The following is a 13484-nucleotide window of genomic DNA, read 5'->3' as shown; positions in this document are numbered from 1 at the left end:
ATCCATCATCACAAAATCAAAGTAGGGAAAAAAAAAAAGCACGCTGCTCATCTGTGTCCAAAAGCCTCCCGTCCCTGTGAAGCTGCCCAGAATCCCTCCTGGCACGCTCTGAGCGCCAGCACAACGCTTGAGCCACGTGGAGCAGGTTGTGGGAAATCGAAGCCCTAGCCAGGAACAGGCTTTAAACTTGACCTACTTGCGCAGAATAAGACATACGGGATGCCACATCTCATTACAGTGATTTGGCCCATTACAGCCTTATGGGGTTGTATGATGTTGAGGGCAGTGCCATGATCAGACAAGCGGAAAGCGAAGGCATATTTTCAAAACAAGTCTTGCACGCATGCCCTTCATGCTGAAAACATCCCTGACACATTGCAGTGCTTTTTTTCTAAGCTAAGCCCAGGGGAAGTTTAATAGAAATACACGATGCAACTAAATTCAGGCGAGCACCGAAGACATTTCCCCCTCTCTCACCTGAAAGAAAAACTGTACGTTAACAAGGATTGTTTTCAACTGGGGAGCAGCTGAAAACTTAACTCTTTGTAAAAGGCAAAACACCAGGAGGATGCTCACGTCACAGTTTGAATTTTGCTTTGTTCTGCTGGCAGAATAGAACGCTTCCAAACTAATACCAAGTTAAATAAATGTAAAAACCCACGGTTGTCACTACCAAAGAACACCTGCCTCTAGAAAATGCCAGCTGACCTTTCAGAAAACCATACGCTATTCCCTGACTCCTTTTAACAAAGCTTAGGACTGAACAGGAACATCCAGAGCACAAAATCTCTGCTCAATGAGAAGCCTGTATCCATGCTCTGGAGTTTGGAGGTGCGTATGCAAGCACACACACAAAGCGCACACTTTCTTTTGGGGATTGAGTTTAAAATTTTCAGCTGGTCAGGGATGTGTGCTACAAACCTCTCATCCAGGGAGATTTTGGTACAATTCAAAGTGAAAAAAAAATAGTATTAACGTTATAGTATGACACAAAGTGCTTCAAGTTATAATCTGAGCTCTACCACTACCAGAAGCCCAGCTGAATGTCTCCCTGTATTGTTCCTCCGAATGATAATCCTATCAGCCCAGCAATTGTCTCAAGGCTTACTGAACATTGCCTGCCTCCAGTATCTGGCCACCAACAGGAAAAAAAAGCCAGTGCACAAGTGGCTGCCTGCATTAGCAGAATCAAAGGGAGCCCTCAGCAACACACGAGCTCACAAAGCGGACAGCCCATCGGGCTGAGTGTCGTTTTCTGCCCCAATGAAGCAGTTCAGCTCCTCAGTCAGTGAGAATACAGCTGCCCTCAATCCTAAAAAGCCAGCGAGGGCTTGTGAACTACATTGTAGGAATCCTTTTTAAACCTTCTTAAGAAGTCTTAATATTTTCCTTGGATCCAAACGCGTTTTTCTTAATCTAATGCACATTTTTTTTTATCTCCTGAGAAGTGCCCGAGAAGCACAGATACCCCTCTGACATTCTAATCCCCACTGCTGTTGTTATCGTGGTGCTTAAAGTAATTAAACACCTGACATTAAACGAAGTCCCAAAGTAACAAAACACATTGCCCAGACAAGAAATAATTATTAAATATTCATTATCACTCAATCTGGAAAAGACCAGAACATGAGAACTGTTAACTGTAGATTTAGGAGGGAGAAGCTGGTGCTATGAGCTTGAAATGGGTTAGATTTTGGATGAGCTGCTCTCATATTCAAGACCCATCAGAGCTATAATAAAGTTATTAATGTTGAAGGTGTCAGTCCAGATGCTGTAATCTGAATCTAAATGCTGAATCAAATGCATATAGGAATTGCCACTCCAGTCACCAATTCCACATAAAATGTGCTATTTCATTCACCACTAACCAATTTGTTCTAGCAAAGGGAGGATTTCACCATTTTACACACACTTTTACAGCGTACTTCAGTCTAAACCTATGCAAAGGCCCACACACTGCTTTCCACTACTGACATCTAGCGGTTATTCTTCCACACACCACTAGTTACAAATCATTTTTGATTTTATTCCCGTGAACAATTAAAAAAGGGGATAAAAAGCCACTGAATTTCCTATCTTACTCAAATAAAGCAAAAAAAAAAAAAGTACAAGAAAATGTTTCTCTATAGAAAAAGAAATATTCAGGCTAGCCTAATAAAAGTACTACTTAAAGGTTATTTAGAGCTTCCTCTGATACCAGTTCTTTTGGCTAAACTGCCTTTGATATAATGAACTACCTTTGCTGAAACTGAAGTTACTTTTTTTTTTAAGATCACACATCATCAATAAAGGCTCCTTTCTGAACAACAGTGAGTTCAAAACCTGCCATATCAGGAAAACGGAGCCCTGCCAGGGAAAACAGCCTAGTGAAAAAGGCTCACATTCCTTCAAACCAGAATTGTAAAATACAGGCAGCTCCGTGTTTATTCAGACCATTTTTCCATTTAGAGGAAATCTAGGGAAAGGCTCTGAAGACTCCACAGTTCCTCTAGAAGTGGCAGCGTTGAAGTCTTGTTAATTTGGGAATATTTTAGTGGCACAGCTGACAGTGAACGGCTTAGTTTATCATAGTTCATGTCATTATGGAGTGCCAGACAAGTTCACAGCAAGACCTAGTTTGTCTGGAAGGATTATTCTGATTTTTAAAACAGAATTTGTATTGGAAAGGGGAGAGATGAGGCTGTGAGAAGTCCACTCTGATTTACCCTTGAGTAACTCTGCAACTATGCCAAGAGCAAGCCTGTAAGTAAAAAAAATAAAATAATAATAATAAAAAATCATAGCTTTTAGGAGACAAAAGGCTTTCTCTAGACATATTTATACCCAAACGCAATTTACACTTCACTTTCTCCTTAGAAGTTTTAAATCTCAGGAAGTCTTCTGCAGTGCTGTAACTCCTCCAACAGAGGTCACTGCCTTACAATTTCATCTTCCAGATAAAGGGAAGCGTGTAACAAATGTGTTGACACTATTTTATACTATCTTAGCATCTTACATGACTGAGAGCCAGCAATTTCCTTCCAGCCCAAATACAGTATTTAACCAACTGAGATTATCAGGGAAAAACTGGCTGATCTTAAAGTATTTTTTTTCTCCATACTGATAAAATGATAAAAACTGAATGTTCTCAACTTTCTTTGAATAAAGAAAATATTGAAGGTACATAAAGATGAAAAAATACATTCAACAAGAGATGGAGATTGAAATTTTTTAGAAAATATTTTTACAAAAGCTCTTCTTACTCTACAAAAGAAGGTATCCCTATTAAAACAGCACTATTTCTCTACTATAATAAGTTTTGTAATTCAAGGCTATGGTTTAAGAGCTATCAAGCTCCTTTATCAAAAATAAACACACAACCAAAACAATTTGTGTGCCAAACCCTCCTCCCGTCAGCTTTTCATTCAAGAGTAAAAAAAAAAAGTTCTCCTTTTATTGTCTGGACAGCAGTGAGATATGTTCAACCCCTATCTTCACTACAGGGTCTAATACAATTGCTCTACCACCTTGAGTTGGCATTTTACTCGTGAAAAAGCACTCTTTTGCAATCCCGAGTTTATATGGAAATGTGTTTTCCTTCAGAACAGCTCCATTTTTATCCATGCAAATCAGACTGCCATACACTTCAGTAAGCAAGCTGGATGAAGTTTCCTCTGAGGCTCTGACAAACGGCCTGCCCATTACTGCCATCTAATGTGCTCATGCAAGGAGTACAGTCATCTGCATTGCTCCTCAATGCTGAAATGAAACGTTTCATTTTAGTTTGGCTCTGAACCACTACACTGAAGCCCTTTCAGTGCCTTGCAGCTCCTATCCTAACAATGTTATATTATCTAGTCAAAAAGCTGATGGGTATATCTATTCATTTACATATTTTAATCTCAAAAGATTTTCTTAGCTTGTGCAAACGCAAATCTCACGTGTATGAAGCTGATGCTGACTGTCCATTTCAGAATTTCATTGACAACCTGTCCCTGGCCAACCACAGAGGAATAGATGTCCTATGGCCCTCCAAAACTCATAGCAGGGAAGGCAGAACTGGGTATTCCAGGAAAGCTTTCTGATTTTTCTGTAGAGCCTTCCTTTACCAAACCACCCATCAGACAGAGCATGCTTGCAGTCAGCTAACGAAACCCACCAGGTTCCTGACGGTACAACAGAAGACGATCAGCAGAATGCTACCCCATCCATCTGTTTTCAGAACAGAAACAAAGTCAGACAGGCATTAGGCTGGGAAAAAAATGGTCTCTACATGGTTGTTTGCTTCTTCAAAATTTCACAAGAGATTTCTTGCAAGATCAGGTTTCTGCAGCAGTCTGTTATTTCCAGTTAGTTCTTCAGATTGTCTCATGAGGCATAGCATCGACTACCTTGAGTCTCAATACTATTTTTTCTTTGTTAGAAAGGTAGTGTGGAAAAAAAAGCCTAGACCAATGCGAACTAATTGTGCTGAATATCTTGTTTTATACTTTTTAATTCCCACCTAGTTTCCACTATTGGAAATACAGGGGAATGTTTGCTATTCTCCAGAGATGTTACACAACCTGCAATCCTGTGAGATCAGCAGCAAGTATGAGGAGCGTTATGTGGAGCTCTGATTTCCTGCACTGGTCCCTCAGTGAATTCTGCAAAGCTGTACCATCTTGCACCACAAGGTGTTTGCTCTCATTTACAAGTCTAGCTGAAAGGGACCTAGAGACTCATAATTCATTAGGTACTTTAGTGGAGACCCTCCTTGGTTTAGCTATGATAATGCACACAGAATAACTTTTTAAGAGGTGATGATATATTATGAAGATATGGTCTGGAGGTATTACTGAAAGGAGGGCTATCAAAGTGTAGTGAGCCAAGCCAATCAGATAATGGCAATCCGGCTGACATAAACTAGCTGGATTACCAGTGCCCTTCATTAAAAGTACTCAAAAGAGTGCTTTTAAAGAGAAAAACAAACCTACCTACAGGATAAGGAAGATCCCTGAACAGTTAGAAGGAACAGACAAAAATAGTAAGTGATCAATTCTCACTATGGAGGGACATCGCCAGTGGAGGGAGTTTCTCACAGTAATGCTGTTCAATACATAAGCAGATGACCTGGGGAGGTCCAGAGCAGTAAAAAGGAAGTTTGCAACTCATGGTGATATTCAGGCTAGTGAGGAAAAAGGCAGGCAGGCAAAAGAACCTCACAAAGCTAACATGACATGACAATGAAATCCAATTGTGGAAGTGTAAAGTGATGAACCAAAGTAAAAACTACCCTAACTTTATACTGAAGATTCTCCACTCCAAGCTATTACAATTCTGGAACAAAACCTTTAAGTCATGCTCAGTTTAGCTAAGGCTTGCATTTAATTACGCTCATAAACAGCTAAAAAAAATACTTAATCTAGGTGTTCAGAATTAAGAAAGGAATGAGGAACACCATTACACTTCAGTATTGAATCTGCAATTTATACAAGGGAATTCTGGTCCCTTAATCTCAAAAAAGAAATGGAAGAACAGGAAAAAAATAATGAAGGACTGCACAGATGATCAAAGCTCTGCCACAACTTCCACAGAAGAAACAGTTCAGCTGTCTTATGCTCCTCATCTGAAAGATTTTCTGATGTGGGGAAAATACAACAAAGAACTATAAAGTCATAAGTAATATGAGGAACACATAAATAAAGAAACAAAACACAGACTCTTAACATTACCAGTTGCACTAAACAAAACTAGAAGGAACCAGGCTCAAGAATAAATAAGGAGCTGATCGGTCTTTATGCAGGTCAGCGCAATTCACTGAGAAAGGATGCTACAAGTCTGCAGCTGTGCTAGGGGAAAACCAGTACATACTGGTTTAAATTTAAAGCCATTAAAGAACATTGAACACATTTAACAATTACACTTGACTCAAGAACACTTGGTCTGAAAATATTTCTAACCTAGAACCATCATCAATATATTCCCTCCTGGTTTCTGTTCATCCCTAGGCATCTATTTATGTTAAAGGTTCAAGTATTACTGTATTTTAAGCTTTTTCAATTGTTAACCTTATTCAGAAAGTGCCATCTAATGAAGTTTGCCTCATTCTTTAAAGGCTTTAAAGTTTTCAACAGTCTCTAGAACTTTACCATTGTTATCTTACTGGTGTTTTCCCCGTTCAAAATGTTGCTTGGTTAGGGCTTCTACCAATCCCTTCAAGCCCTTTACACTGGTGATCCCCTTTTGGTTTGAGATGCTATCAAACTTTTGGCAGCTGTTTTGTTTCAGCACGGCTGGAGAAGGTGAAAACATTAACAGTCAGAGATATCTGAACTGAAGGGCTGCTCAAGTGGCCAGCATCATTTCTGTTTATAACCAATTTCCCTTCAACACCAGAAACGTTGATGCAGTTTCTTCAAAGAAAACAGAAGTTTCTTGCCATGTGCTGTAGCTGTTCTCTGGGCAGCCTTTCCTCCTGCAGGCAGCAGCACTCCCAGCGATACCCTGAGCTTTGCTAGCTGTGAGGGATGACTCACCTTCCTGAGCAGAAGCAGCACTGTCCTGGTAGAGGAGTAAGTGAGGAGTGGGAAAGGATTAGCAAAACCAAGTGCATGTATCCAGAGGGAAATAAAATGGTAATTCCTGGAGACCGTGTACTTGGCTACGCAGCCCCATGGTCTGCTTCAGTTACTCTTACACTGTATCCTTTGCAAACGCACAGCCTGCTGTAAAGGTTTGCACTGGTTCAAATTGCAGCTTTGCTAAAACACTTACCCGTGACTCTGGATTTAAAGGCTACTACCAGGTGAAAACACTACTACTGCTAACACTGGATCTTCTCCTATCCATCTGTTGCAGATTGGGAAAAATATTACTGTATGCTTACCCAGTTCCTAGACTCCATAACACAGGCAAGATAGTAGATTAGATGGACTGTTTATCTGATCTGGAATCACTATAAGCTCTCCAAAAATTAACAAAAAACGATACAAATCTCAACAAAATCAGTGTTGTTGTTGTTCTTTCAAAGCAAGTCTTTCAACACATTTACCAAATACTAAAATCAGGGAAAAATTATTTCTGTGACAGAAATAATATAAGGCAACTGTGCCTTATATTCTTAATTTCTGAATGGGATATCAAAAAGAGTTTTGGATATGGCACTCAAATGTTTTCCCACTATTGTCAATAAAACTGATGAAAAATTAATTGATCTCCCCAGAATTTGAATGACTTTTTGATGATTCATCAGGAATGGAAGTAAAATATATCCCATCTCACATTTGGTAGTTACCTTACTAATATGACACAAAAGACAGCTATGCTGGCACAACACAATAAACACATACTATAACACATTGTGAAGTAGCTTAAAAAAGTAGCAGGTTATAAAACTAGAAAGGAAAGCCTTCACATGAGCATATACTACCTGTTCAGATTTATAAACCTTCTCAGAGTAATTGCTTCTGGCTTAAGGCAGGTGGCTCAGAAAAGATTTGAAGTTATGCAGTAACATAAGTAAAGAGACAAAAAAAAATACCGAGAAGGAAAAACCATTCAAATTTTCCAAGAATTTTAAACATGATCTTCCAGGATAAGTTTTAAAGTGTGGCTAACTACTGTGTTCTACACACTAAAAACGCACATTGCTACAGTGAGTCTTCAAAATCATTACTAGGCTGTGTGGCGATGTACCAGGTAAACAAAAATCCAAATGCTTGCAACCCATTTAGTATCTTTAACCACAGGGACACATGCATTAGGCTACAGATCAATGGTTTCCCAAAGAAAATGATGGCTTGCAGAAGTCGTGGAAGCAACTTGGGGAAAAGAAGTTCTTGAAAAGAAAATTGCTAATATTCAGTATGGCCCATTTTACCCGTCCATATTAAATTTTTCATTCCTTATGTGTCGGGAAAGTTTTCAAGCAGGTTAAGTTTCGGTTCTTACCTACAGCCAGTGCTGCACTCTGTTCTTGGCCTCCACTCTGTTTCAAAAGAAAAAAAAAAAGATTATGAAAATACATTCCTTAGCACCAAAAAACTTCAGTGTAATGCTATGCAGCCTTGCAAAAGCTAACACATCTGCTCCAGACAGTACTATTCTTCAGAATCTACCTCATAAATGTAGTTCTGAAGCTATGTGTTACTGACTTTTGAAAAATACATGAAAAAACTAGAATGCAGAATTGTTCTATCTGTAGGCATACAAATAAATAGGGAACAATTATCTGGCAACAAACTTGTTTCTAGGGAAAAGGGCTGCTGGTGTTAGATACTCTGAAAGAACACATATGCCATAATAAATTTAATTACTAGAGGGTCAAAGCTGTAATAAAATATCAGTGGCAAAATTAGATTTAATTCATATTCTCCTAAATCCCACCTACTCTCACCAGATACTTTATGCATGTTTTTTTCCTCCTCATGACCATAGACTGCTCAATTCACACTTTGAGGCAAAACAACAAAAACCAGAACACTAACTGGAAAATGTTGGTCCCCTACAGGTCGGGGCTGAACTCAAGTTGTGAACAGAAACCAAAACCAGTCAGATCCAACAAAAACACTACTTCAAAAAGCTCATTTCCTGAAATAACAGAAAATTGAAATAAAAAAAAAATCACACAGGAAACAACATTTAAGAACAGAGAAGTTTCTACCTAAAAACAGATTTCTGGGTAGTCAAGAGCACCGGTTAAGATTATTTTGACTGGAAGTCCAACTAAATTTAGATAGACTAACTAAACAGAGCTATTAACAATCAGGAACAGTCCAAATTCATTAGAATGGCCAAAGTATATGAGTAAATGTGAAAGTGACAGGCAGAAAAAGCACAATAGGAGCAAAGGTAGGAAAAAATTAAAAATCCCTAACAGTATTAGTTTATTGCTACAAATACATGACTAAATTTCCAACTGATACAATTATTAGAAAAATGAAGAATTGCTCAGCTCTTCACATCTTTCCATATAGAATATCCCATTTGTAAGCGCTGAACACTTTTGAGAAGTGTGCTGATGCTCAGCTAGCTTGTCCTCAAGGCTTTAGAGAAATGAATGAAAGTTGATTATTAACAAAAGTCTTCCAGGGCTCTTGTGATAACGGAGAGGAGGACAGAAGTTTAGAGCCCTTAGGCAAAAGGGAAGCAACCAGGAGAGCTCAGAATTATAGGTCTGTTAGACCAAACAACAGGCAGAAAGACAGGAATCCACTAACTGGATTCCCATCTTTGTCACAGAATCACCTCAGTTGGAGCAGACCTTCAAGATCACAAAGTCCAATCATCAGCCTGACCCAAAGAGCCCCATCACTAAACCACGTCCCTGTGTGCCCTGTCCACATCTCTTCAATACCACCAGGGATGGGGACTGCACCACTTCCCTGGGCAGCCCGTTTCAATGCTTGAGAGCCTTCTCCATGAAGAAATTCTTCCTGATGTCCAACCTGAACCTCTCCTGGCACAACTTGAGGCCATTCCATCTGGTCCTATCACTGGTTACCTGTGAGCAGAGGCCGACCCCCAGCTCCCCACAGCTTCCTTTCAGGCAGTTGCAGAGAGCAATGAGGCCTCCCCTGAGCCTCCTCTTCCCCAGACCAACCACCCCCAGCTCCCTCAGCCGCTCCTCACAGGACTTGTGCTCCAGGCCCTTCACCACACACTTCTCCACACGCACTAGAGCAACTCAAAGTCCCCCAAACTGAACACAATATTCAAGGTCTCACCAGTGCTGCATACAAATGGCCAATCCCTTCCCTGGTCCTGCTGGCCCCACAATTTCTGACACAGGCCAGGATGCCATTGGCCTTCTTGGCCACCTGGGCACGTTGCTGGCTCATGGTCAGCGGGCCACCAACCAGCACCTCCAGGTCCAAATTTAGTACCGATGAGCATGCCTTCATGCAAAACAGACTGAGCATATTTGATGCTATCAACTTGGTTTATGCTGGCAAGCTGATCGGTATGAAGTCACACTGCAAAACCCAACATCACGGGGTATTTTAACTGTTGGTATTAACACTATGCTACACAATAAAGCACAGTGTAAATAGGTAAGGAATTGACTTACAGATTTATAGCAGTCAGTGGGGAATAATCACCAAACATCCATTAAAAATGGCAAGATGTGAAATTAATGGTGTGATGGATTCTTTCCAAGACTAACTTCAGGATGCATCTCAGTTCAGACACAAGCGAGTATCTGAATAAAGATGAGCCAGTGGTCAGGGTGCATTATTACCACATCTCTCTCAGCAGAGAGGACCTGCAATATACATCGCATCTCCCTTCTGAATCTGATTCTCAAGGGCTGGATGTGAAGATTGATACAGACAGAATACCAGCAGGCAGAAGATGAAACATATACCATGTAATTCAATAGGTAGTGAAAAATGAGTAATACAGAATCAAGCATTTTGCTTAGATTTCACAGTTTTGAGGCAGCCAAGTATCGAACATTATGTCACAGAGAGAAGCAGTTGTGAGGAGTATTACCTTTTATTCAATGGGTTACCAGCTTGTGGATTTATTTTATTTTAAAGGAGACGGGCAGCAGAAAGATTGATGCGTTTCATTTTTTGGAACCTCTGTTACACAGACAGACACAGCCCAGCCCCTGACTTGCAGCCTAACTTCACCACAGCAGGAGGAGGCTGAAGCATATGCTAACAACTCCTTAGGCCAAGTGGAGCAGGAATTCAAGGAGTTGTCACAGCAGCTGGAGAATAGATGGGAGAAGCCCTCTACAGCCATTAGCGCTGGGTAGTGAATCAGCAAGTCAAGAAAAGCCTGGAGTTGACAGAAGTTAAATGCTACCCAAATACAAAAGAGGCACTAAGTAAACTTGGTATCCTGCAGATAATGAAACTTGAAAAGACTGGTAACAGGCTAACCAGGGGCTAAGCTCTGTGCTTTGGGTATCCATCTCACATGGAAGTGATACTGCTCAACTCAGCAGTGCATGAGAACAGATCCCAGAAGAGCACGAGCTCACCAGTAACTGCCAGCATGCAAACAAGGTCCTCTGCCCAGCTCCCCTGAACTTCTTGAGAAACCCCTACACATAAGCACCGCCTTGGCAGCAAATGTAACAGATGTGAACTGGTAAGAAAGGGGATTTTGCAGCTTTCCAACACCACGGTGCTTCCGCCTACAAAGAACTGAAGAGACTGAGTAGTAAGAAAAGACAACTTTGTTAGAAGGACCTTGATTACTTGCTGTGTCCTAGCTTGGTAGCTCAGCTTATCAGGAAACTTCAGAATTGCTCCATGAGGCAAGCTTCCACCACTAGTCAAAGCAAGTTCGCAAACGATTCCTGCACTCCATTAAGTGTTAGGCACGCAGGCTTTAGCTTAATACTAGGTGTTCAGAGAACAATCCCCTTTGATACCTTGACAGATAAAGTATTTAAATCACTTGAAGTTCAAGATCGCACTGGGATTTGCCTTGCAAGCATCACCAACTTGGACTCCGTGCAAGCCCGAGGTGGGCTGTGGCAGAGATGTCCTGTGTCCAGGAATTTGAGCATCACTTAAGTCTGAGGAGAATAGGACCTAGCTCAAGGACTGCACTGCTCAGGCATTTTTTTTTAAGACACTCCTGCTCTACTGCTTCAGTTACGAGCTTGAAATGAGCTTGAGGAAACCACTTCAAAAACTGGTTACTCTTAGAGCTGGAAGTATACACTGAAAAAAAATACAAAAACAAGCTCAGTCCAACACAGAACCACAAGTCAAATACATTCCACATGCTGTGGGTAATAAAGAAAGAACGTTAAGAAACGTTTAGCAATAAAATTTGATTTTTGACTTAAGTAACACCAACTGATGGCTAAGCTATCAAAATAAATCATACCTAAGATTATGTTTTAAATAAATTCAAGGTTTCCGCAGATGAGCCCAGATTCAATCCTAGGTGGACGTGAGCTCTACCGTTGACATTAATGGTGCTAAAAGAAGACTGCTAAATCTGCATGGCAATCACACATTAAGTCTCTGCAGAGGATGTCTATAGCTACTTATCTCAGTTCTTATAACAGAGCAGGCAACCACTGGATTTACTTTAATACCACCTTTCTGACCTCTGGCTGTAGAAAGCATCAGCTCCAATCTTTCTTCACTGTTTGTTTTCAATCATCCCTCTAAAGCTAAGTTGGATCTTTACAGTTTGGGTGTTGTACTAAACTTTTCCCAATCCTACATCATTTCTCAATACTGCTTTATAGGATCCCTTATAACTCAACACTGTTTTAAGCCTGTAATTTCATGACAGAAATGGTGGTCTGATACGAAAGCTTGCTCATTAGTTCTGGACCTGTGCTAGCCACCTACCCAAAGCACATGCTATGCTTTTTGCCCTTTACTCACCGAGGAAAGTTCATTTATGCCAACTCAGCTGCTGTGCTATACAGCTGTATTAGCATTCAGCTCTTCACACTTGTCATCCAGACAGCTACGGGCACCCTCAGGTCCGTGTGCTCAGCTAGAAGCACAGTTAATTATTCAGCATGCTCCCAGAGAGTTCCACAAAGCACTGTTTCAGTTTCCCTAATGCTTATCCCAAAGTCCTGGCCTCAAAGTAGTGTGGCAAATAGCTGTCAGGTTTGCTTTGAAGAAAATATTTCATGGAAGTTGAGATGCTGCACTATAGATTCACACGAAGGGGACAGGGTTGTATGCATAAACCCCTCCATCCAAAAAGGTGGCAAAAACAGATAATTCACGAGCTTGTATGGCATAAGAGGATATTCACATGCACACAAGACTAGTACTCAGCATCTAATTTTGCATTTCATCCACTTACAACTACATTTTCCACATAAAAACATTATTTTGGCTTAGCAGTAACAGTAAAACTAACCATCATAAGCCTAGTTTTTGCGTCTTGTCAAATATTTGTATAGAAAAAAAAAGCTGCAAGTTGAAGTCCAAGTCCAAGGGATTCCTTACACCAAATCAAAGAGTTCCAAATAATCCTTTTGCTTTCTCCAAGCAAGCGAGAATTATGCCATGTTAGGTAATGAGAAGACAAATAAGGGCTTTCAGGAAAACAGAGATTGGATTTGGGGCTGGGCATGGGGCAGGGGAACATGAACCGCTGTATTCTGGGCTAAGCACCTTTGTGCCTTACTGCAAAAAATGGGAGAAGAGGACAAAAGCCTGCAAGAATTATTGAAGCAAGTCCCGTGTCTAATAGCCAATTACACAAACACCTGAACTTGCTGTTTCTGGTAGTACGTTGTGTCCTGTATTTCTTCCGAACTTTCATAAGCCTAAATCCTCAAGCAATTCAGTCCCACACACATTACACAAGCAGAATTTTGAACAGCTCTGTAGCAGTCAGGTTTTCCTTCCTCTCAAAGTGTTAAAGCATTCCTTTGGTAGGCACAGATACTGAATACCTTTCCACCATTAAGTGATATTGCTGTTAGCTGTCTGTTTATTGCGTGTTTAACTTCCCTATGACTACTTAACCTTGCTATTTTTCTGCTATTAATGCTTCCTTTGAAGTTTCACCGTTAACAC

General features: G+C 40.5%; 1 protein-coding gene across 1 annotated transcript in view; it reads right to left on the bottom strand.

Moving 5' to 3' along the window:
* Nucleotides 1-13484, bottom strand: part of CYRIB (CYFIP related Rac1 interactor B) — a 73043-nt gene that overhangs the window by 22294 nt on the left and 37265 nt on the right. Inside the window, 1 exon segment of the mRNA XM_072034311.1 lies at nucleotides 7912-7948. Coding sequence (XP_071890412.1) covers nucleotides 7912-7948 — 37 coding nt within the window.

Source organism: Anas platyrhynchos, chromosome 2, assembly GCF_047663525.1.
Source record: "Anas platyrhynchos isolate ZD024472 breed Pekin duck chromosome 2, IASCAAS_PekinDuck_T2T, whole genome shotgun sequence".
Lineage (NCBI taxonomy): Eukaryota > Metazoa > Chordata > Aves > Anseriformes > Anatidae > Anas > Anas platyrhynchos.
The sequence above is the reverse complement of the archived record's forward strand: the minus strand, read 5'-3'. Positions and strand labels throughout refer to the sequence as shown.